Raw genomic sequence first — 21,199 nt, forward strand, 5'->3', positions numbered from 1 at the left:
TATTTTAAAATTAAGAATATAGTAATTCAATGCATTGGCATTTACAAATTTAACTATATGGTTTTGTCTTTAATTTTTAAAATTAAAGGTAATTAATTTGATAACTTAATATATTTTAATAATAATAATTTAAAAGTTTCGAGTATTCAGATATAACATTACAAATTATTAATTACTAATTCCTGCACTCGATCATATCGAGTTATAAATTGTTCTTAATACTTATATTACGACGATCTTTTACTGAAATTTCATCCCATTAAAAATTTATACAGATGCATGAAATATATTTTTATTGAAATACCAATAATATTTTATATTATTTTTTTTTCATACTAACGTTTTGTATTATTGTTTTTTTTTCAATTCTCTAATTTAATTAGTGTAACAAGGACATTAAAAAGTGTGAAATATTTTACTCTTCTACGCAAGTTTTTATGTGACGTTCTGAACCATTGCCGTGTTCTTCTGTCATTGGCAGTTTATCTATCTTGATAGTAATGGGTTTATTTTCTGAGATATATAATATTTAACAATCTCGTAATAAAAATAAATTACAAAGCATGAATATAATTGTAAAGTATTAAATTCCTAACTAACAAAAATAAATATTCAAATACATAGTTTTTATTGTTATTTTGCCGCTAACAATGAAAACCACCGGTCTTAAAATATGTTTAGTAATTTTCGCCCACGTTCTTGTTATTGTATCCTCCGACTCCGATGTACGGAAACGAGATGAAAAGAAAGCAAAAGGGGTTACAACTTTTGTAACAGCTAAGTGGGAAGCTACTCCGATAGTATTAGAACTTGCTGAATATCTATCCGGCGAAAGCTCTGATCTTTTCTGGTCTTTTGTTGACGGAATAAACTCCTTAAAAACTCCTTTAGAAAGCTTAGGTAAGTAAATTTAAAAAAAAAGACTAAAGGAAAAATATAGTTTAGGACATGTTGGATTGTTCATCATTTTGGATATATTGGTGAACAAATCTTTTTAAAGTTCGTTTGTTACAAACCATTATTTATTTAACATACATACAATTCTCACCACCAAATGAATAAATACACAATGTGTTTAATTATATTTTTTGAGAATTTTTTACAGAATTGTTGTATCCATCATTGCGATGAATTTGTGTGATAAATCATAAATAATTTGTGGTAACATATAAAAATAGAAATAACAAGGTTTTATTATATTTATTCCTTTGTAATTCCAGTACTGCACCTGTGTTTACCAATTTGAGACCATAGGATATTTCTCCTTAGCCTGTGAGATTAAATGTTTTGTTTTTAAATCTCTTGCTATTTTAAACCTTATTTTTCAGAAAATGATAAAGAAGTTTATGATGCTTGTATTGGCATTGCTAGTACCTTGCTGGCTCCTGCACAGTTACGGATGGCTAAATTAGCTTTATCTATGCATCTTACTTCACCAACTGTCCGTATGTTTGATGAAATTGCAACACAAAATGGAGCCAAGGGAGTGCAGTGTGAGGCATATGTGGATATTGCATTAAGGAAAATTTGTGATTTAGATACATTAAATGATGTTCTTAAAGCATATAAACAGTATGATCTGGTAAGTAGTAAACGAAAAAAAAACATCATAACAGAATAGTGGTATGTGTATTTAAGGTCTATTACTGCCTTATTATTAGGTACAGGTGCAAGATTTACAAAAAAGGTTGATATGGTTTTTTTCTCAGAACTTTGATTTTACCTACTATGTGTTTCTTGTTTGTACTACTTTAACTTAATAATATATATATATATATATATATATTTATATATATATAATAACTCACAAAATCAAACCCAAATAGGGAATGATTTTGTAAGTGAATTTATCCTTGTCAGTTATACTATCTACTTATTCAGTAAGTTTACAAACATTAATCGCACCATATAAAAATAGCTGTGGTTTACTTACTGGCCTTGTTCTGTATTTTTTTAAGAATTTCAGGCAGGTCACTGAATCTATTTGATTATCTAACTTATACTTGTGCCATCTCTATGTGCTAGAGTTAAAAAGTGTAATTCTTTCATTTAATGCTTTTTGCATTTTTCCTTATGGTTGGTGTAATTTAGGCTTTAGGTGAATTAAGACCAGACCCTACAGAAGAGCTGCTCCATCTATTGGTAAAGATGCTTGGATTTAATGCCTGATGTAATATTCTCTCTTCAGTTTTCCATTCAGCCTTCAGTAGCCAATTTCATACACTGGCCCAGGTAACAGATAGGGCCAGGGGTTAGCTAGATCGCAGGACAAATCACATTGATTATATAACTGAGTGACATTCGAACTATGGATCTGTCCTACATTTTTTGGAGCTTTTTAGTTCTACTTGGTGTACAGTAGCCTAGCACAGGGTAATTATTGCTGCCTGTTGCTTTGCATGGTTGCCTGATTAGCAACACCATAGGTAACAAAGGCTATATATCTGTGGGTGATAAACTAGGCACTCTATTTTCTGCCATTGCGAACCTACAGAATCTGCAAATGCCAGAGCGATAGCAGTGAAAATCCAGCAACTAAAAAAAACTAAATGTACTTTTAAAGTTACAATTATTTTACTTGCATGATCTATTTCTATTAATTGGCTTCGTACAATTGTAATTTTACGAAATTACAAAAATATTGTATAAAATTGTAAAAGTAACTAGCCTTTATTTGGTATGTTTTATGCACACCAGCTAGGATACTGCAGAGAACTAGGAGTTAGCAAGATTGCATGACATATCATACCTAAAAATAAGTACTTTTACATATTATTATACTTGTTATACGAGGATAAGAGAAGAGGCAGTTGAATTTTCCCAAAGTTCAACTGCCTAAATGTTCACTGTATTATTTATATTTTAGGAAGAACACATTATAGATACATACTTATTGGATCACTCTTATCCTAGCAGTGACAATAAAAGTCTCACAGCAATTTTGTATGGTGAACTTGGAACGGTTGAATTTACTAAAAAGCATAAATTACTTGCCAAATATGCAGATATGGGTGCCATCAACTATATTGTTAGGTGGAATGTAAAGGTATGTATTTTTATATTTATTTTTTCCTATAAAACAATAACAATTGCCATGCTAATCCTCATTTCATTGTAAATAAAATAACATTGCTTTTACTCTTTAAAAGAACATGTTAATACCAAAAATATACTTGAAATAAATTTCACAGGTGTAAATTTGCTCTTAAACTATAGTATATTATGATGTCTTTTTTGAGTTTGCATCTGTAACATCAAGGTCATTACCATTGCTAATAATACCTTCTAGTTGTTACAATTACTTGTTATTTTTTTGTTATGATTGCTTGAAGATATTATTTTAAAATATTTTATGTAAGTACTTGGCAAAATTACTTTTTTTCTTAATAATAACAGTAATAAGAGGCTTAGTAATGGTTAGATATTATTTAATCTAATTGTGTTTCTTTAGCCGCACGGTAGACCCAAATTGCGTCTTTCGGGCTATGGAGTCGAATTACAGCTCAAAAGTACAGAGTATAAAAGCCAAGATGATACAACACCTAAAGAATCTGATGCTGGAGATACTTCAGAACCATCTGTAGAGGAAGATGAAAATGATCCTCAAAATCAAATAGATGGGTTTAACTTTGGAAAGCTGAAGTAAGTTCAATATAATTAAAGAAACATTGATTTGTTTAGATTTGTTTATTTGTGTACTAATATTAAAGTGAAAATTATTTAGAATTATTATTACTTTATTATTTGGATTTTTGATAATGTGTATGACCAAACTATACACCAATATATCGCTTTGCAGCGATGCAAAGCATAGTATCATTTTGCGTTTTTTAGTTAAGTTAATTAGTACTAACTCTCACTGTGCGTCGTTAGATTTTCGAGGTTGCGTTGTTTTGGGTTCGAGTCTTTAATTTTTTTTTCTGTCGAATCGCAATTTGCCAATGAACAAGATAAGTGTTTGTTTAGATATTTCCTAAAAACAAAATTTAACCTCTAAAAAAAATTTCCAAAGCAATGTGTTTGATTGACGAAGCTATGGAGATTTTTTTACAAGAAGGATCCTGATGATCTAAAAGGAATTTCGTGTCCTTGGCGATAAGATACGAATATCAATTGCTACAAGAAAATTATATTACATTGACTTAACCTAAAAGCTGTTCAGCAAACATTGGACCAGTTTTTTGTCAAAGAAAGCGGACTTATGACAACAGCCACTAAGAACTTAGCAGACAGTAATTAATTTCTTTTCTGTTTTTCATACATCAATTGAATACTTTATTTTTTCTTAATTGAATAAGTTTTTTTTTATCGGTATGTACTAATTTTTTTAAATTATTTATGTTTTTTAAATGTCTACTTTGTTCAATTTTCTTTTAAAAAAATAGTATTTTCGTAACCCTGGAACCTATCATCAATCTTTACATTTACTATAGAAAATCTTAGTTCACTTTGCGCCGTGTTTTTTTTTATCGTAACCACCCAATGTGAAGTATTGGTGTATCTAATTATTGATATTTCAACCTTCAGTAAATTGAAAGACAAAGATTTCCACTAAGACCTGTTGGAAGCCACCTTCAAAAGGTGTCTTCTGAAGACCTTAACAGGGTTGTCTGTCCGCCGTGATAGATTGCATAGGTTTATAATAATTAAACGATAATTGTACCTGTTATGTTACCTGTTATTCAACGGATTTTTACATACAGTACCCGGCGATAAATATTAAACATCGATCTTTGGAAAAGAGACAGTCCGCTAATTTGGGCTTCGTAGAGCGTTATATCTGTCGCACGAAATATAACGACAGACAAAACGTCACATAGGTAGTGTGGGACAGAGATAGTCTCTTTTCAGAGGTTGATGTGCAATATTTATCGCCGGGTACTGTACTAACTTTATGTTTAATTAAATCATCTAACAAATCAATTACCGGAAAATCTATTGCCATTCATTATCTTTCAACGTATTTGTTTATAGTTTGTCAACTGAGTACATGATATTGAGAAATAAAATCACTTATGGAGCCAAGTACTTTATTTGTAGCTATCTATTCAGTTCTTGCCAAGAAGAATGAATATTAGGCTTAGATTATAATTCGCGTGTATTTATGTTTTATTATACTATTTATTATATTTGTTAATAATAAACTGTAATAATCAAAAGTTTTTTTAAATTCAATGGTAAAATACTACTTTTAACTTTAAGGTTTATCAACTGAGATCGCAGGAGTTTATTATGTTTATATTAAAAATTTCCGCGCGTTTAACAAATAGTATTAGATACGGAATTTAAATCTGTAGATTCAGTTATAAAACCATAGACAATACTATAGAGTTAGCATATAATTTTGCAAGTTTTATGAAAGAATAAAATTAACATTAACTTTTTTTTTAATTTTAGTATTCGGGTAATAAAAGCATAATTTTATCAATTCAATATGTTTTATTTTTAACAGGAATTTATTTCCTGCACTTCGTACACCGTTAGAGCGATTTCGACGTCATTTATCAGAATCAAGTGAAGAACTTGCACCACTTAAAGTATGGCAAATGCAAGCCCTTAGTATGCAAGCTGCTGCAGCAGTAGTAGATGCACATGACGCTGGTGGGGATGAAGCCCTCAAAGTACTCACCTCTATTGCACAAAACTTTCCAATGCAGGTAATCATTTGCACAGTATATTTTTATTTATGTATTAACTTTTTTGTACTAGAGATATTTGTAATATATTTGTACTAAATTAATAAATTACTTTTGTCTGAAATAATTGAATATTGACCGTAATCATTATAAAAATTCATATTTATTACCTTTTGAGTTGTATGTTTTATAAATCCATATATTTTTAACAGACGAAGTCCTTAATTCATGTGAATGTGCCTCGTGCATTCCGTGATGAGGTTCTATATAACCAAGACATTTGGGCGTCTTCATTAGGACTACGACCTACAGAGCCCTTGCTTCTGGTATCTGGTGCTCAGTACGACGCCGAGGAAGTCGACGTGATGGCGTTGCTCGCTGCGCTCAGAGAAGATGTTGGGCCTATGAATACTTTGCATGCGCTGGGTTAGTATCTGTTTTATAAACAAACCTACATAATATATAAATAGCGGACTTGCATTAGGACCTTTGTTGTAGAGCTTTATTTTGTATTCACAGGCATTTTTTTTATTCTAAGTGCTATGGTGCTAAACAATGAAAGTAAAATTATTTTATTATAGATATATATACCAAATTGTTTCAGGTTTATCAAAAAATCTCATCAACAAGTTAATGTCCCTTGAATTGGGCGAGGCCTACACGTGGGAGGAGTATGGCCTTGACATACGCGACACGTCGATTACGTGGCTCAATGATTTGGAGACTGACGACCGCTATCGCCGGTGGCCATCGTCCTATATGGAATTGTTAAGACCCACATATCCTGGCATGCTGCGAAATCTTAAAAGAAACATTTATAATTATGTCAGTGTCAATTTTATTTCAAATCCATTTTCAGGCAATCATAGTGTATTAATGGATATAATGATAACTAAAAAGTTTAAATATGATATTGTTATTGTTGCATTGTAGGTTATAGTTATTGACCCAACCTCAACGGCATCTGGGTCACCATTAAAACTTGGTGAAACTTTATTGAAACATGCTACGCCTGTTCGTGTGGGACTGGTACTGGCTACTGGAAAGGACAAAGAACTGTCAGCTGCTATTCGTTCTGGTTTTAATTATATAGCTCAGGATAAAAACTCTAATAAAGAAGCGTTTTTCTTCCTAACACAAGTAAGACGAAGATACATTGTACAGTTCAGTTTATCTAATGTTTTTGTTTTGAACTAGTTTATATATACTTGTACGACATTGTTCAAGTATTTTTAAAAACGTCATGATTGTAACCAGAGTAATTTTTAAGTAAACAATTTAACGTTTAAAGTAATTTTCAGCTCGTTCACTCTTGTGGAGAAGATGGTATAACATTAGATCATGTGAAGAAACAGTTGAGGAAATATGTAAGCTCAAGTGCAAATGTGGACGAAATTGTTTCTGATGATTCTGAATACAACTTTGGTCATCAGTTGGCGGAGGAATTTATTTCCAAGATTGCAACCGACAAATATCCCTTGGTAAGATGCTTTAATATTAATATATAAGTTTTGACAATTTCACTTAATTTTAATATACTTAGACATAACGACATATTCATAACATAGTTATAATGCTCTTTAAATATATAACTACCGACATTCTTACAATATTAACTATTTTAAACGCATTTCGGTTAAATTAATACTGCCCTTTTCAATTTAGGTCCAATTATTTTAATAATGTTACAAATATTTTACTCTCGGTATATGATGCAACAAATGTAATTTCAGTTTTTTTTACTTAACTAAATATAAAAAGAAAATTGTCTCGAACATCTTGAAATGTATATAATCCTTAATTTGTTTTACCTAGGTACTTATAAACGGCGTACCGTTATGGGACGAAGGCCCTGCGGCTACTTCAACAACATCCTCCGTGGAACTCCTAGAGGAGGCCCTCGTCAGTGCTTTGGCTCGGCATACAGCCCGGCTGCAACGCGCCGTCTTCCGGTCCGAGCTCTCTGACGCTGATGATGCCGTTGATCATCTCATGAAGCAGTCACATATCATGCCGAGGTAATTTGCATTGCCATTTTATTACCATGATATTATGTCAAACACACTAAACTCATAACTTGTAAAAAAATTCTTCCTAATTTTTTTAACTAAAACTTACATTGTAATAGAGATGGGCAAAATGTATCCCTGACAAGAAAAGAGTGTTTTTTGTCTTTTCGATCTTGGGATATATGTATATCACTCTTTTGTATCTTTAACTCATTTAGCTCAGTACACCTCGAAGAGAATAAGGAAGCTAAGGCTAAAAATAAATCCTTTATATCTTCGGCTGTTTCAGCTCAGACTTGAAACTCAGTAAGGGGGAATAAAATCCATTAGACAAATCATAGTTCGCGATTTAGTGAGCTTTTTTGCATTTGCTTCCTATTAAGCATTTGATGTTTTTGTCATAAGCACAAAAAAGCTAAACTCCCGCTCGTATGATGTTGTCGTTCTGAAAATCCGTAATTTACATTTTTAATACAAATGTGCAATAGCTATCCTTCTTACTCTTTTACATATAAATTGCTTTGTGAGCCTATCTCTTTCACTCTACTTCTGAACGAGCCGTAAGTCAGCACGAAAATTGACTCTTAAGGATAAAGATAGAGAGATACAATTGAAAATTGTGAGCTAGAGATTTATTATATATTTTGCAAAGATATATATCTTTCTTGTCTTCAACATTGCAATACTTTTTATGGCACTTGATAATACGTTACGCTTTTTATGATAGGTTAATAATTTATAAAATTTCTTTTAATATCTTCAAATTTTTTCGTGTTATTTTGTTTTATTCATATAGTTGTTTTGCTGTACAGATTTTCAATAACTCTGTAATATGTTAGCTTGATTTGGCAATAGTCTAACAGATCGTACCCTATATTATCGTACCGTTTAACACCTTTACTTTTATTGTTATTTAAAAGATTAAATCGTCGGGTATTAGCGTCGGAGCCAACACAATACTTGGATCTATCGGGCGTAGCTTCATCGCCTGAATTGTTTAGTGAAGACAAACTACATCGTCTTTTACATTTGACGGGTAACCTTCTTTTGTTTGCTTATCATGCCTCAATCAGAAAGTGATTGTAACATTATATTTATTTTTAAATTGACTAAAAAGTAATTATTGTTGTTATGAGTGGAGGTTATATTTAACTATATTTCCAGGTCGCGATGCTTTAGCCACGGCCTTACCGATTTTGAAATATTTCTTTAAGTCTGGAAAACCCGAGAAGATAACACAGACAATCTGGATAATTGGTGATCTAAACCAAAAAGGATCTAGAGATTTATTAAAAAATGCATTAACATATATGGTAATTAATGTTTTATTTTTATTTTTACAGTCTCATAAACGGTATACATACTGTTTAGGACTTTCTGAATGATGATTTATTTGGTGTTTAAAGCTTCATCATCACAACATCAGTTATGTTCAAGTATTATTAATGTAAGAGCAGTGGTAGCCTTGCGGTGAAGACCGATGACGCGGGTTCGATTTCCGGGATACATTATATAATTCACAATATGTGCATTCATTGTATCTCTATCAATGCTCGGAAACAAGTTTCCAGAGGATAGGCAGCAGCGTCATCTGCATCCCATAATACCACACCGCGAACGGCAACCCGCCTGCCAAGAGATTGTGGTATACTCCCCTATGATTCTTTATGTTTACAAATACCAGAAATTGCATTTTTAATACTAATTTCAGAAGGAGACGGGCGGTGTGCGAGTCGCCTTTATTCCGAACGTGGAAGGCGGTACCACTGACCAATCGCTAAATAAGGCGGTGCTGTCGGCCCTGGCGGCGCTAGAGCCCGTCCAAGCTACTAAATACGTGACACGATTGCTGGAAGACGACGGTTGCCACGAGCGTTACGACTGCGAAATATTGGTACGCACGGCTTCTGTTATTATTTTTAGTTACCTATGATTATATTATACATCATGACGGCAAGAAAAATACGTAGAATCGGAATATTGGCGATGGATATAAGATGGAGGGATGGACGGAGGAATGCATAGTTCAAATGGCCCTAAAAGAAAATCTTAAATCGGAGATAAGCCTAACACGTCCAAGCAAAACTGTTGTCCGTGTATGTCAATATTCCAAATGTAGGAACAGGTTCGTAAGTAGCAAAAAGACAACAAATATAACGCCACACAAAAACCGATAAACAGAGTAATAAAAAATTGCTTGCAATAGACTGCTTATTTTTCATACTGAACATGTAATAGTTAATGAAAAACATTGTGTGTGTTTTAGCCAGAACTGGTTCCTTTACTGAATAAGCACGAGTGGGTGCTGAAGGCGGCGCGTGTGCTGAGCGCGCGCGGGCTGCGGCTCCGGGCAGGTGAACGTGCCCTCGTGCATAACGCACGTCTCATTGGACCCTTCGCAGATGCCGACGGATTCTCTCTAGATGACTTTTTGTTGTTAGACAGGTGAGTGAGGCGGCTTAATTCGTGTTTAATATCGCGTCTGCGCTTGTCCGCAAACTCCATCGCTACAAGCCTTTGGCTTTATTTTGAAAACAAAACATCTAGAAATGTTCGCGAGCGGCGAGCACGGGCCGGTAAATTCGATCACGAGTGGGCCCCCCGCTAGGCGGACCAACGACGTAGTGAAGGTCGTGGGAAGTCGCTAGATGCGAGCTGCGTTAGACCGGTTATTGTGGCGGCCATCTGTTAACTGATAAGATGATGATCCTAGTAACTAACTAGTACGTCGAGTGTTGAAGCTATCATTTCGCTTATAACAAGTGATTAACGTTTTTTTTATTAGTAATACAATTGACAAAATACGCGGAAAAAGAATGTATAAAATTCATAAAAACCACACTAAGTGAGTAAGAAATTAATTTAATACGTAACGTGTTCGCCACGCGTACATAAACGAGACTCAATGCTTGAAAATGTGTGGACGTGTCGCAAGCACCTGCGACAAATTCACTTTTTGATTTACAACAATAAACTTACATTTGTCGGATTGTCAAAGCAAATCAACTATCCATATGCCAGAATTTGTGATAGCTTGTTTAGGTTTGTAAAGATTGTGAATGCGTCGTAATGGTACTCTATTTATTTGTAAAATTAATGATTCACATTTAAATTGTAGATTTAGCAATCAAGTGTACGGCGACAAAATTGCAGAAGTCTTACTTAAGAAAAATACAATCAAAAACAATGTCTTTGATGAAGATGTAGGTAAGTTCAAATATTTTGCAAATTACAAAAAACATTATTTGCTAATTATTGAATTCTCACCATAAACACTGTGCAAACGTATTTTGACGGATACTTGCTGCCATTACTGAAATAATAAATAGAATTTTTAAAAACGTCTCAGTTGCGGAAATCTAGTACAAACTTGTACGATCTTTTGTAATTACACAAACATTTTAAACCTCTTGTTATAAATATTTTTTTTGTATTTAGCCTATGTTAATATTCTTACAAAATAAAAAATAAACTGTTATTTGTAATAAATAAGTCGATAATTTTTTTTTACGATGTTTCTTTAACTATAATTCAAAATATTTTCTTAGCTAGCTAGGTCTAATAGCCTAGAGAACATTTGCCTGGAAAAATAGCGCCACTGGGGCCATAAGGACTGGTCGCTCTGGATTTGAGACCACGGAGCAGCAAAAGCAACGTAGGAAGTCCACCTACGCTGCTTTTTCCGCTCCATGCGCACCACAAGACGACCTTATTCAAGTCATCTGAAGACCCTGTAATCTATGTGAGAGACGTGTAGAAGACCTATGACAGAAATGATGATTATAATGATACATTTTATGATGCCAACATTTGGCGAACACAGTATATTATAATGTATGATCGCGTACCTCCATCTTCGCAAGTACATCGTAACATTTCTTTTTGCTAGATGACGAAACGCCCGAGTTAACGCCCGACAACTACTTGAAAGTGATATCAGTGCTGGCGGCCCGAAGCCCGAAGGGGAGAACGCCTCTACCGGTAGGAATTCGCACTGAGCACTCTCTAGTCGAGCTGCCTCCGCTGTACACCGACGAAGCTGCTGTAGAGGTTAGTAAATATTAAAAAGAACTTTACAAGAAATTCTTTTTAGAAAAAAATTATGAAGTTTCTGGTCGGCTCTTCTCAGCAGATCAATATTTCGAACCGGTAGTAATTTATTACTTACAATGTTAAAATAATCAACGGTTCAAAAGCGAGTGTAAATGTCCTCCAATTATTTTAAATTTCATTCAATAATAATTTTTAATTTTCATTTGTCATATAATTGGTCGAATTTATTCGTACAGCCATCTCTTCCTCACCTTGCGCTTATTGGTCAAGTCAAATGGCGCGCGTTTCAATGATTTTCTGTAACACATTTTCATCCCTTTTCACGACATTACTTCCAAAAAAAAAACATCCAGCGACCAAGAGGAAAGATGTTACATCAATCAAAAAAGTATGTTTTTTAACAATCGAAGTAATTATATTTCTTACATCATAACTTAATAAAATATTTTTCTCGCAAGTTAAAACAATGATCTGTAGTAATGTATAGTACACATCATTTGTTTTGCCTCATTAGTCAGAACAATAAAACCTACAACATAGGTCGACAGGTTTTGATTTTTAGAGCCTTGTCTCCGTCGAACAGTGCTCCGACAGCTCTGTAATGGCGATCGAAAAAGATAACGATTTATTTAACTGAACCTAGCCAAATATCTATAGTAGAGTTCTTGTTTCCGGCATGTTGAATTGGATGCCGAAATACTATAAGGTATACAAGTTATGTCATGGTCAAAATAGTGTCTAAAGGTATCAAAAACACATATTAAATTATGAGTACTAATTTTAGATGAAAGTGTATATGAAAGTGTATATTAAATGTAAATTATTGTCTAGATTGTCGCAGTCATAGATCCAGCATCAACGGCAGCGCAGCGTCTCGCACCTTTGCTTCTAGTATTGCGGCGCATTGTCAACTGTCGCCTTAAGCTATTCCTCAACCCTCAAGATAAAAATTCAGATATGCCCCTGAAAAGGTTTGTTGTCATTCTTCCAATAATGATTTTTTTTTAATTATGTCTATATTCCCTTAGTCTTTATTTAACATCTACGCTTATGGTACAATAGAAATAAGACAAAATTATCAATGAAAATCGAAAAGTTTATAGACAGCAACGGGAATCACTTAACAAACCAAGGAGAGGGCTATGCTCAGGATGCACACTACGAGATTAAATCAGGATGAGGAGATTCCTACACAAACAAAAGAAACGGACAAAACTTGGCAAATTGGAGTCAAAGTTAAAAGATAATAAGTACTAGGCAGGCCATGTAGCGCTCGACATCCTCTCACTAGGTACACAGACGGCTTTGTTAACGTCTGGAAACGCTGTAGACTTCATAGAGCCCTACCCATAGGTAGGGCCTACGTCCCGCAGTTGACATCCTACGGCTGAAATAATGATGTAGATTAGACTGAATATAGGCGGTACAATTTTTTCATTACTATATTACATTCCGATTCGAGTTTACCCGGTAGAGCCTGATCTGGGCGAGATAGCTTCCTATTATCTGTAATCGACTCGGATAATTACAGAGTAACTTTTTATTTTATGTACTCCATCCTTTCTTTTTATTAGTTTTCAATATAAAGTCAAAAGTATATTATTGAATACATCTTATAACATTTAAAAATTTTTAGTTTATTGAAATGTGTGGAACTTGGTTCGTTGACTTATTTACATGGTGTATTATATTTCATAATTCAAACATTGTCAATTAAGTTTCATTTAAAAAAGCAACTGTTAAGTTTAAGTTAAGTAACTGTTAAGATCCAGAAACTTAACACGTTGAGAACAGCAAATCAGCAATCCGAGCTTGTAGAATCAGTAGAGTAGTAAGCTATACTACCTATAATCTTAAAATAATTGGCAATTCAAAAGTGCGTGTAAACGATTATTTGAATAAAGATATTTTGAACTTTAATTTATGTTCCATGCTGTTGCAGTTTTTACCGCTATGTACTGGAACCGGAACTACAGTTCAATGCTAAGGGAGGCCTGACTGGCGGTGCGTTGGCGCGCTTCTCGCGTTTGCCGCAGGCGCCGCTGCTGTCGCTGGAGCTGCGCACGCCACCCAATTGGCTCGTGGAGTGCGTGCGTTCCGTGTACGATCTGGACAACATACGCCTTGCCGACGTCGACTCACTTGTGCATAGGTATTACGCGAATAACATACAATTTATTGCAAATCTTTACGTGAAGATTGTTCTTCAGAGATTGTATTATTATAGCATCATTTTTTGACGTACATTTACAATAATAATAAATAAATGATAAGTAATAACAACTAATTTCGGGTTCGTAGAGCATATCTCTGTCCACCATTACCTATGTGATGTTTGTCAGTCGTGCGACAGAGATAACGCTCTAAGAAGCTGAAATTAGCCGATTGTCTCTTTCCAAAGGTCTATGGGTAATATTTATCGCCGGGTACTGTATTTTCTAGTTTTGATAATAAATATTAAGTGTAATTTTATATTTTTAAGAAAATTAATTTGTTTATTGGATATTTTTTGTATATGTGACAAAGGCTCCTCCAACAACTTTTGATTGTTTCCGATTTACTGGTGTGGCCTTAAGCCAAAGTGAGATCATACGTAAATTTTTGTTCGTACTCTTATTTTCTCTTTTTTCGTCCCTGACTACTAAGACCCTTCCTGGGATACTAGTGGGTCTATCTCTGTAACCAATAAATATACATGCGTTCCTAGCTTCATCCTTTTGTTATATACCTAGGATACTAAAGGATATATTTTAATAAAGATATAATTAAATTTGTAACCATTTCCTCAGTGAATTTGAACTGGAATACTTGCTACTGGAAGGCCATGCATGGGACACCACACTGGGCACGCCTCCTCGCGGATTGCAACTCATCTTGGGTAGCCGAGAACAACCCGAGCTCATGGATACTATCGTGATGGCTAACCTCGGCTACTTCCAATTAAAGGCTAACCCCGGAGCGTGGACATTACGACTGCGACCTGGCCGTTCTGATGATATATATGAAATTGTTGGGTATGCATCTCATTTTTGTAACATATATAAGTTTTTTAATTAATGATGACTAAACATGCCCATTAACTAATTTCACAAGGTAATTTGATTTCTTTATCGAAGGGCTTTGACTGCTTTTAGATTTTCAAATATATGTTTTAGCTTTTTATTTTCAGCGAAAATAAACATATGTGTATAGCTTGCACCAGTATGCGAACAAGATTACGTCGTTGCAGCATTATTAAATTTCCACAAATACGTGTCAAGTAATAAAATCGTGTCATAGTCCTATCAGAACCACTGTACCGAGCTATAGATTCATAAAATCTTCGCACTAGTAACAGTTAATGTAGAAAAACGAATTGTTTTGTTGATTATTCGGACGTTACAAAAATATTTCTTCCGTTTATGAATAAACGTTATGTAATTATGACTATTCACTTATTAACAAAAGCCTATTTAAAATCCTCGGTCGGGAAAAAATACAAGTCTATTCATTGGAATGATAATGTCTATAAACAGTCACGAGAACACGGAGGTCACTTCCGGGAGCGCAGACATCCAGGTGCTGATGGGATCATTCCGGAGCCACGTAATCAAGCTTCGCGTTAGCAAGCGCCCAGATAAGCAGCACCTCGATCTGCTCGCCGACAACGACGAAGTCCACTCCGGTGGTATTTGGAACTCTATAGCAAGGTGAACTTATAAACATATATTAATTTATTTATATCTATTTTTGATTAATATTAGAGATCACTTGTGTATGGCATGAGAAGATTGCTGGAAGAGCACCATTTTTTAGAAACTATAACAAAGTCGAGCTCCCCTATAATGGGATCTGTCAACATAAAATATGTAAGGATCTTATCGCACCCAAGATCTCAAAAGATCCCACTACAATGGGGTATTTCATCTTACTTTTACAAATATCCATAATGCAGTAGTAAAAGCAAACCATTCTTAGGTTTTATTTTTTCTTTAAAATCCTTAACATTATATGATTTTTACGACGTTTTGTTTAACAAACCTTTAACATTTTTATATGATAAATCATTGTCATGTAATGAAGAGGAGCTAGGTGAAAAATCATGCATATTTGGCTACAATCGCATGCACTACACACACCTCACTGCTCTATTTTAAATATGCCAAGGCTCCATAATCTGTAACTATAACTTACTTCAAAATGTGGAAAAGTTCTGTGCAATTTAAAAAAGCATATTTTCAAAATAACTTACATACATTGTTAAATACAGGTTTTAATTAAATAAATTATATACGCGGATTCGAACCTTTGTAACTGTATAGTTTCAGTAATTCATTAAATAATATAACAACTTGAATTAGCAATAAAAAATTTGCAGCTTTGTGCTGTTGAAAAATAATCAAAGATATTGGATGTTAATGATTAATACAACACCCTTGAACACACTTGAATTTTATAGTCAATTTAAAAAAAAATATGTATTAAGTAGATTTACATATGTTTTTATTAAAGCAAATTTAACTTTTGTAACAATTTTTTGATGGTCAAGTTCGTTCGGCGGGGGCGAGGAACAAGAAGCACAAGACGAGACGATCAACGTGTTCTCCGTGGCGTCTGGACATTTGTATGAGCGCTTCCTGCGTATAATGATGCTGTCCGTGCTAAAACACACTAAATCGCCGGTTAAATTCTGGTTCCTCAAAAATTACCTCAGTCCTTCATTAAAGGTGAAATTATAATACTAAATTGTATAAATCTGCACATTATAGTATATTTATTACATTGCATATTATATTGTACTGTATATATAATCATCATTATCTTTTTTGCTGTAGGAATTTTATTGCTGAATATGGGCATCGCCCTTAGATTTCCAAAAGAAAGTTAAATATGGGCCTGCTGCATCTAGTGTCTTCCGACAAAATTAAAAAGGTCGTCTGTCCGTCCACTTTGTGTGTATAAATATTTAATTTCATGTATTTAGCCTTTGCGATGTTAGTGTTTTTTTAATCTTAAGTCTATTTTAATTTCTTTTTCATACCTTTTCTGTTATCTTATTAAGACAATGTCTGAAAACGTTTTGATATTATATAAAAAGTGCGATGGCCAATTTTTGAGATGCACGATTATGAATGTTATGACAAGTTCGTGTTTAGGAAATATCAGTCATGCTATTTTTAATTTATTTTCATTCCCTGAAGAATAAATAAACCATTTATTGAAATAAAAGAAATTGTATACCCAAAAGCCCAGTTCTGAAGAATTTAAAAATAAAAAGAACTCGGAGAAAACGGTCTTTAGGTATATTTATGATTTGTGGCATTGTGTATAAATTTCTTAAAACTTCTATTTTTTTATTGAAAACTATATATCAAGATTAATAAAGTTATTTAACCAGAAATGTATTATAAACTAAATGAAGTTTTTATGCACGATGTTCATAGCTATTGATCATCTGTTTTTTACATTACAAAGCTATTAATAGTTTTACGAATTATTAGCTTTTAAGCTTAAAATTATTAAAATCCCAACTCCTACACACAAATGACCTAAAAGTAAAATTATTTGTGAATGTAGACTCGTGCGTTGTTCAGCAGCATCATTAATTAATTTTTTAATTTCTTCAACTATTTAATTTACTGTTAAATTAAATTTTTGATAGAATTATTTATCGTGTGTTTCAGGACATACTGCCATACATGGCGCAGGAATACGGCTTTCAATACGAGTTGGTGCAATACCAATGGCCCCGCTGGCTCCAAAGACAAAGAGACCGGCAGCGTACCATTTGGGGCTACAAAATTCTATTCCTCGATGTACTGTTCCCGCTACACGTGAAGAAGATAATTTTCGTCGATGCCGATCAGGTTACACATTAAAAAATGATCGTTACTTATAGGATTTGAATGTAATTACAATACCTTGATTGTACTCTGACTGCCATTGTTCATGTGTGCTAATATTTTCATACTCAATCTTTATAAATATTTTAAATGTAATTTTGTACATTTTATCTATTTTTTGTTTTAACTACTCTGTTGTAATAATCAAGGGCGTCAAAGGCTGATAATTTTTGAAGTAAAAATTGTTTGATTTTTTGAAACGGAGAACTCTGCTGTTTTATTAGCTGTAGTCGCACATTTCTTTATTTCTTTTCTAACAATACGTAGCAGCCATGTGCACAAATTATATCTTCTATTTTATATTACTTTAATAAGTAATTCATTTAATAGATCGTGAGAGCAGATTTGAAGGAGCTGGTGGAGTTAGATTTGGGTGGAGCCCCATACGGGTACACGCCATTCTGTGATAGCAGAAAAGAAATGGAAGGTTTTAGGTAAGTAATGAAACTTGTTTACTTTCATTCATGTAAGACTGCTCAATTGAACCAGATCTCTTGTTCGAAATCCTATTTAATTCAATACATTCTAAACATATACACCAATAGAAAAAAAAAGTTCAAAGATATTTAATGTTATAGTTTATAATTTTTTTCTTTGGTAATTGACAGCTAAAAATTCAATAAAAAAGCGCTTTATTTCAAGTTCAATTTCCAGAACTATACGCCATTAAAGAGTTTAATAGATTTTGTTAAACATAAAACGAATATGGTTCATAATGTGTTTCTAAAAATATTTCTTATACAGATAAGAAAATTCGCTTCAACATATTTACACAACCATATTGAGTGTAAATTTCCATCTATTAGTAATATATCGTAATGGCACTTTGGTGCAGTAACAAATAGCTAAATTAGTCTAGTTGAGCTCTGAAAACATCTGTCGATTGTCTTATTTTTTAATTGCGTATGTGGCAGAACTCAGCTTGTTAGACAAGTTATAAATATGAGAGGCCCAAAATAAATTTGCGTCCAAAGTTAGCCTTAGAAAAACTGCAGAATCGACTATACTAATTACTTCGTTATCAAGTTGCACATTGATTTCAGTACTTTTAATATTAGTGAACTTTACACGTTTAGTCTTTTTCTGGTAAAGCAATAAATTGCGTTTCAATCAGGTTTTGGAAGCAGGGCTACTGGCGCAACCACTTGCAGGGACGAAGCTACCACATCAGCGCTCTGTACGTGGTGGACTTAAAGCGCTTCCGGCGCATCGCGGCCGGCGACCGCCTGCGGGGCCAGTACCAGGCGCTCAGTCAGGACCCCAATAGTCTCTCTAACTTGGGTAAAATCAACAAGAACATTATTTAATTTTTTTTATAAATTTGTACGTAAATCTCTGCATTAATATGTTGTATTAATTTCGAAACAAAGAAAAGAACATTTATGGCTTAGCCTAAAATTATTACAAGCAAGTTATTACATAGGTAGAGTACCATCAACAATGGGAACCGATTCTCGGCTATGTGTTACACTATAGCTTAAACTGTATTACAGCGCTGATTTTCAGTACGAGATCCAGGTATTTGATTTTTAAATTTTTATAGCCTACCGTTACTGCTCGCTCAGATTTGAAAAAAAATAAAAATAGAACAAATAGAAGCATCAATGCACACACAATTTTGTCCAATTTATCACGATTGAAATAGTAGGTAACATTGAAGTATAAAAAGGAAAACTAGATAGTAAGTTAAATTTGTAACGATACAAATTATTGTTTCTGTAGTTGTAATAAGTAATATTTGTAACAGAGCCTAAAGCTCACATTATTGTTTTTATGCTATATTCATGGTATCATAACTTTTGTATGTTTTAGATCAAGATCTGCCGAACAACATGATACATCAAGTTGCAATAAAATCTCTGCCTCAGGAATGGCTCTGGTGTGAGACGTGGTGTGACGAAAACTCGAAAAAATATGCGAAAACCATTGATTTAGTAAGATGATAAATCATATTTAGTTTTCGTACCCCATTGATATTCATACAATATTTGTTATACCGAAATTAAAAAAAGACGGATTGTTGTCAACAATATAATTACTAGGATATTCTATTGAATGTGCAAGACAAGAGTGATTTATTTATTTAGAAAAACACTGCAGAAGCACTTGAATGTCATAACAAATAATTGTGTTACACCTGCTTATTTAACGTGTGTACATCATTCACGATATAATTTACAACAGCAAATAATTAGAAAGAGTAGGTTAAGATCTTACTTACTTTTCTTACTCATCGCAAAATGTCATAAAATCGAGCCTAAAAATAAAAAGAATGCAAAGGTAACATTGTATTCAGCCTCATCCCAATTTTTAACTATTTTTAACAAGCAAACGTTTCAATTTATGATAATATATATATCTTTCTTTAATTAGTGCAATAATCCAATGACGAAGGAGGCAAAGTTGTCGGCGGCCATGCGCATCGTGCCTGAATGGCGCGAATACGACGCAGAGGTGAAGGCGCTGCAAGCGCGCGTGCGCCGTGGCCTTTACCAGGCCACCGACCACGAGCAAGATCCCCACGCTGCAGCCCACTCTGACGGAGGTAATTGATTATCTTCTTAGTTCAAGCTGTCGTTGCACTGTCTTTTTCATTATCCCGCCATCCTTTCCAAGGCGCTTCACACTCATCGGTCATCGGGAGATTCCAGTAGTCATGAGAACTCAAAATATAAAGCCTGGACATAATAAAACTACCCTGAACGAGTCTATATGGTGCTGTTTCGTATTGTATAAGCTGTATAATGTCCTTGCTGTTAAGATAAATATTCATACAAATTATAATTTGTGGTATACCACCTGTACATATGATTTAAGCGTTATACATGAATAAACTCAGTTTGAGGATTGCATGGTTTAGATAAAAATAACATTTTCTTATATAATATATTTGACCTGAAAAAGACAGTAATTATGCTAATATTTACAAATAAATTGTATTAATATAGAAATTATTGTATGTCTCTTTGATATTCCAGTTTGTTAATCAGTGAATTGATTTCATACAATGTTGTATATAAGAATAGAATTAAAAAACTTGACGCTGCTTTTTTCCTTGTTCAGGTAAGGAGCACGAGCACACCGAGTTATGATGAACCAATTTGTACATTTAGAAGTTTTAGTTATTCCAATTTTAGTTGAGAGGTTGTGAGTAAAGGGAATGTTTGTGTTTTAGGATTAAACTGTATGATAGGAGCGCATATTAAATGTAACTTCGAAAATTCCTATTTCTCAAAAACATTTACATAATACTTTCCTGTTATTTCATGTTTTGCCATTACCTTAAAAACCAGTGTTTGATATTGTTTCCGTAAGAATAAGTGATGTGATTTCTAGTTATTAAGACCCGTTTTTTTAGCTAACTGCTAGAATTAATTTTTATGTACTTCGTCCCACCCCAGTTCTTACACTTTTGTTCATAATCATTCTCCGTTGATTAATTCTGAGTGTGTGGAATGGTAAGTGATACATTTAAAGAATTATTACTCCTAAAATAAGTGATGTTACTGTAAAATGTTCTCTCACATGATTTTTACAATTTTTCAATTCTCATTTCTTATTACTTCACGGATATGTCGAAAATAAATAAAACATTTTTCAAACTAATTTATTTTATTTT

The 21,199-nt window shown here is 33.5% G+C and overlaps 1 protein-coding gene across 1 annotated transcript; it reads left to right on the forward strand.

The window, feature by feature from the left end:
- Positions 1–461: 461 nt before the first annotated feature.
- Positions 462–21,156, forward strand: Uggt (UDP-glucose-glycoprotein glucosyltransferase). The gene is made up of 27 exons (XM_068772339.1): positions 462–900; positions 1,329–1,582; positions 2,867–3,046; positions 3,452–3,642; positions 5,453–5,657; positions 5,849–6,062; positions 6,241–6,461; positions 6,570–6,776; positions 6,938–7,117; positions 7,452–7,654; positions 8,566–8,681; positions 8,810–8,958; positions 9,357–9,539; positions 9,912–10,090; positions 10,764–10,852; positions 11,535–11,695; positions 12,530–12,669; positions 13,641–13,850; positions 14,488–14,712; positions 15,214–15,387; positions 16,227–16,404; positions 17,362–17,544; positions 17,911–18,014; positions 18,695–18,861; positions 19,393–19,514; positions 19,954–20,125; positions 20,644–21,156. The coding sequence occupies exons 1-27, from the start codon at positions 651–653 to the stop codon at positions 20,670–20,672; spliced, it is 4,686 nt and encodes a 1,561-aa protein (XP_068628440.1). The 5' UTR covers positions 462–650; the 3' UTR covers positions 20,673–21,156.
- The last annotated feature ends 43 nt before the right edge of the window (positions 21,157–21,199 follow it).

This window comes from Battus philenor, unplaced genomic scaffold, assembly GCF_028537555.1.
Source record: "Battus philenor isolate CCGP_79_NKW_IND1 unplaced genomic scaffold, ilBatPhil1.0.hap1 SCAF_5, whole genome shotgun sequence".
Taxonomy (NCBI): Eukaryota; Metazoa; Arthropoda; class Insecta; order Lepidoptera; family Papilionidae; genus Battus; species Battus philenor.

What these genes read in the sequence shown, in the direction of transcription:
- Uggt (XM_068772339.1), top strand. Translation starts at nt 651, where the DNA reads ATGAAAACCACCGGTCTTAAAATATGTTTAGTAATTTTCGCCCACGTT. An exon ending in GAATACTTTGCATGCGCTGG is followed by an intron (nt 6,063 to 6,240) that starts GTTAGTATCTGT and finishes AAATTGTTTCAG; the next exon opens with GTTTATCAAAAAATCTCATC. An exon ending in CGTTTTTCTTCCTAACACAA is followed by an intron (nt 6,777 to 6,937) that starts GTAAGACGAAGA and finishes AGTAATTTTCAG; the next exon opens with CTCGTTCACTCTTGTGGAGA.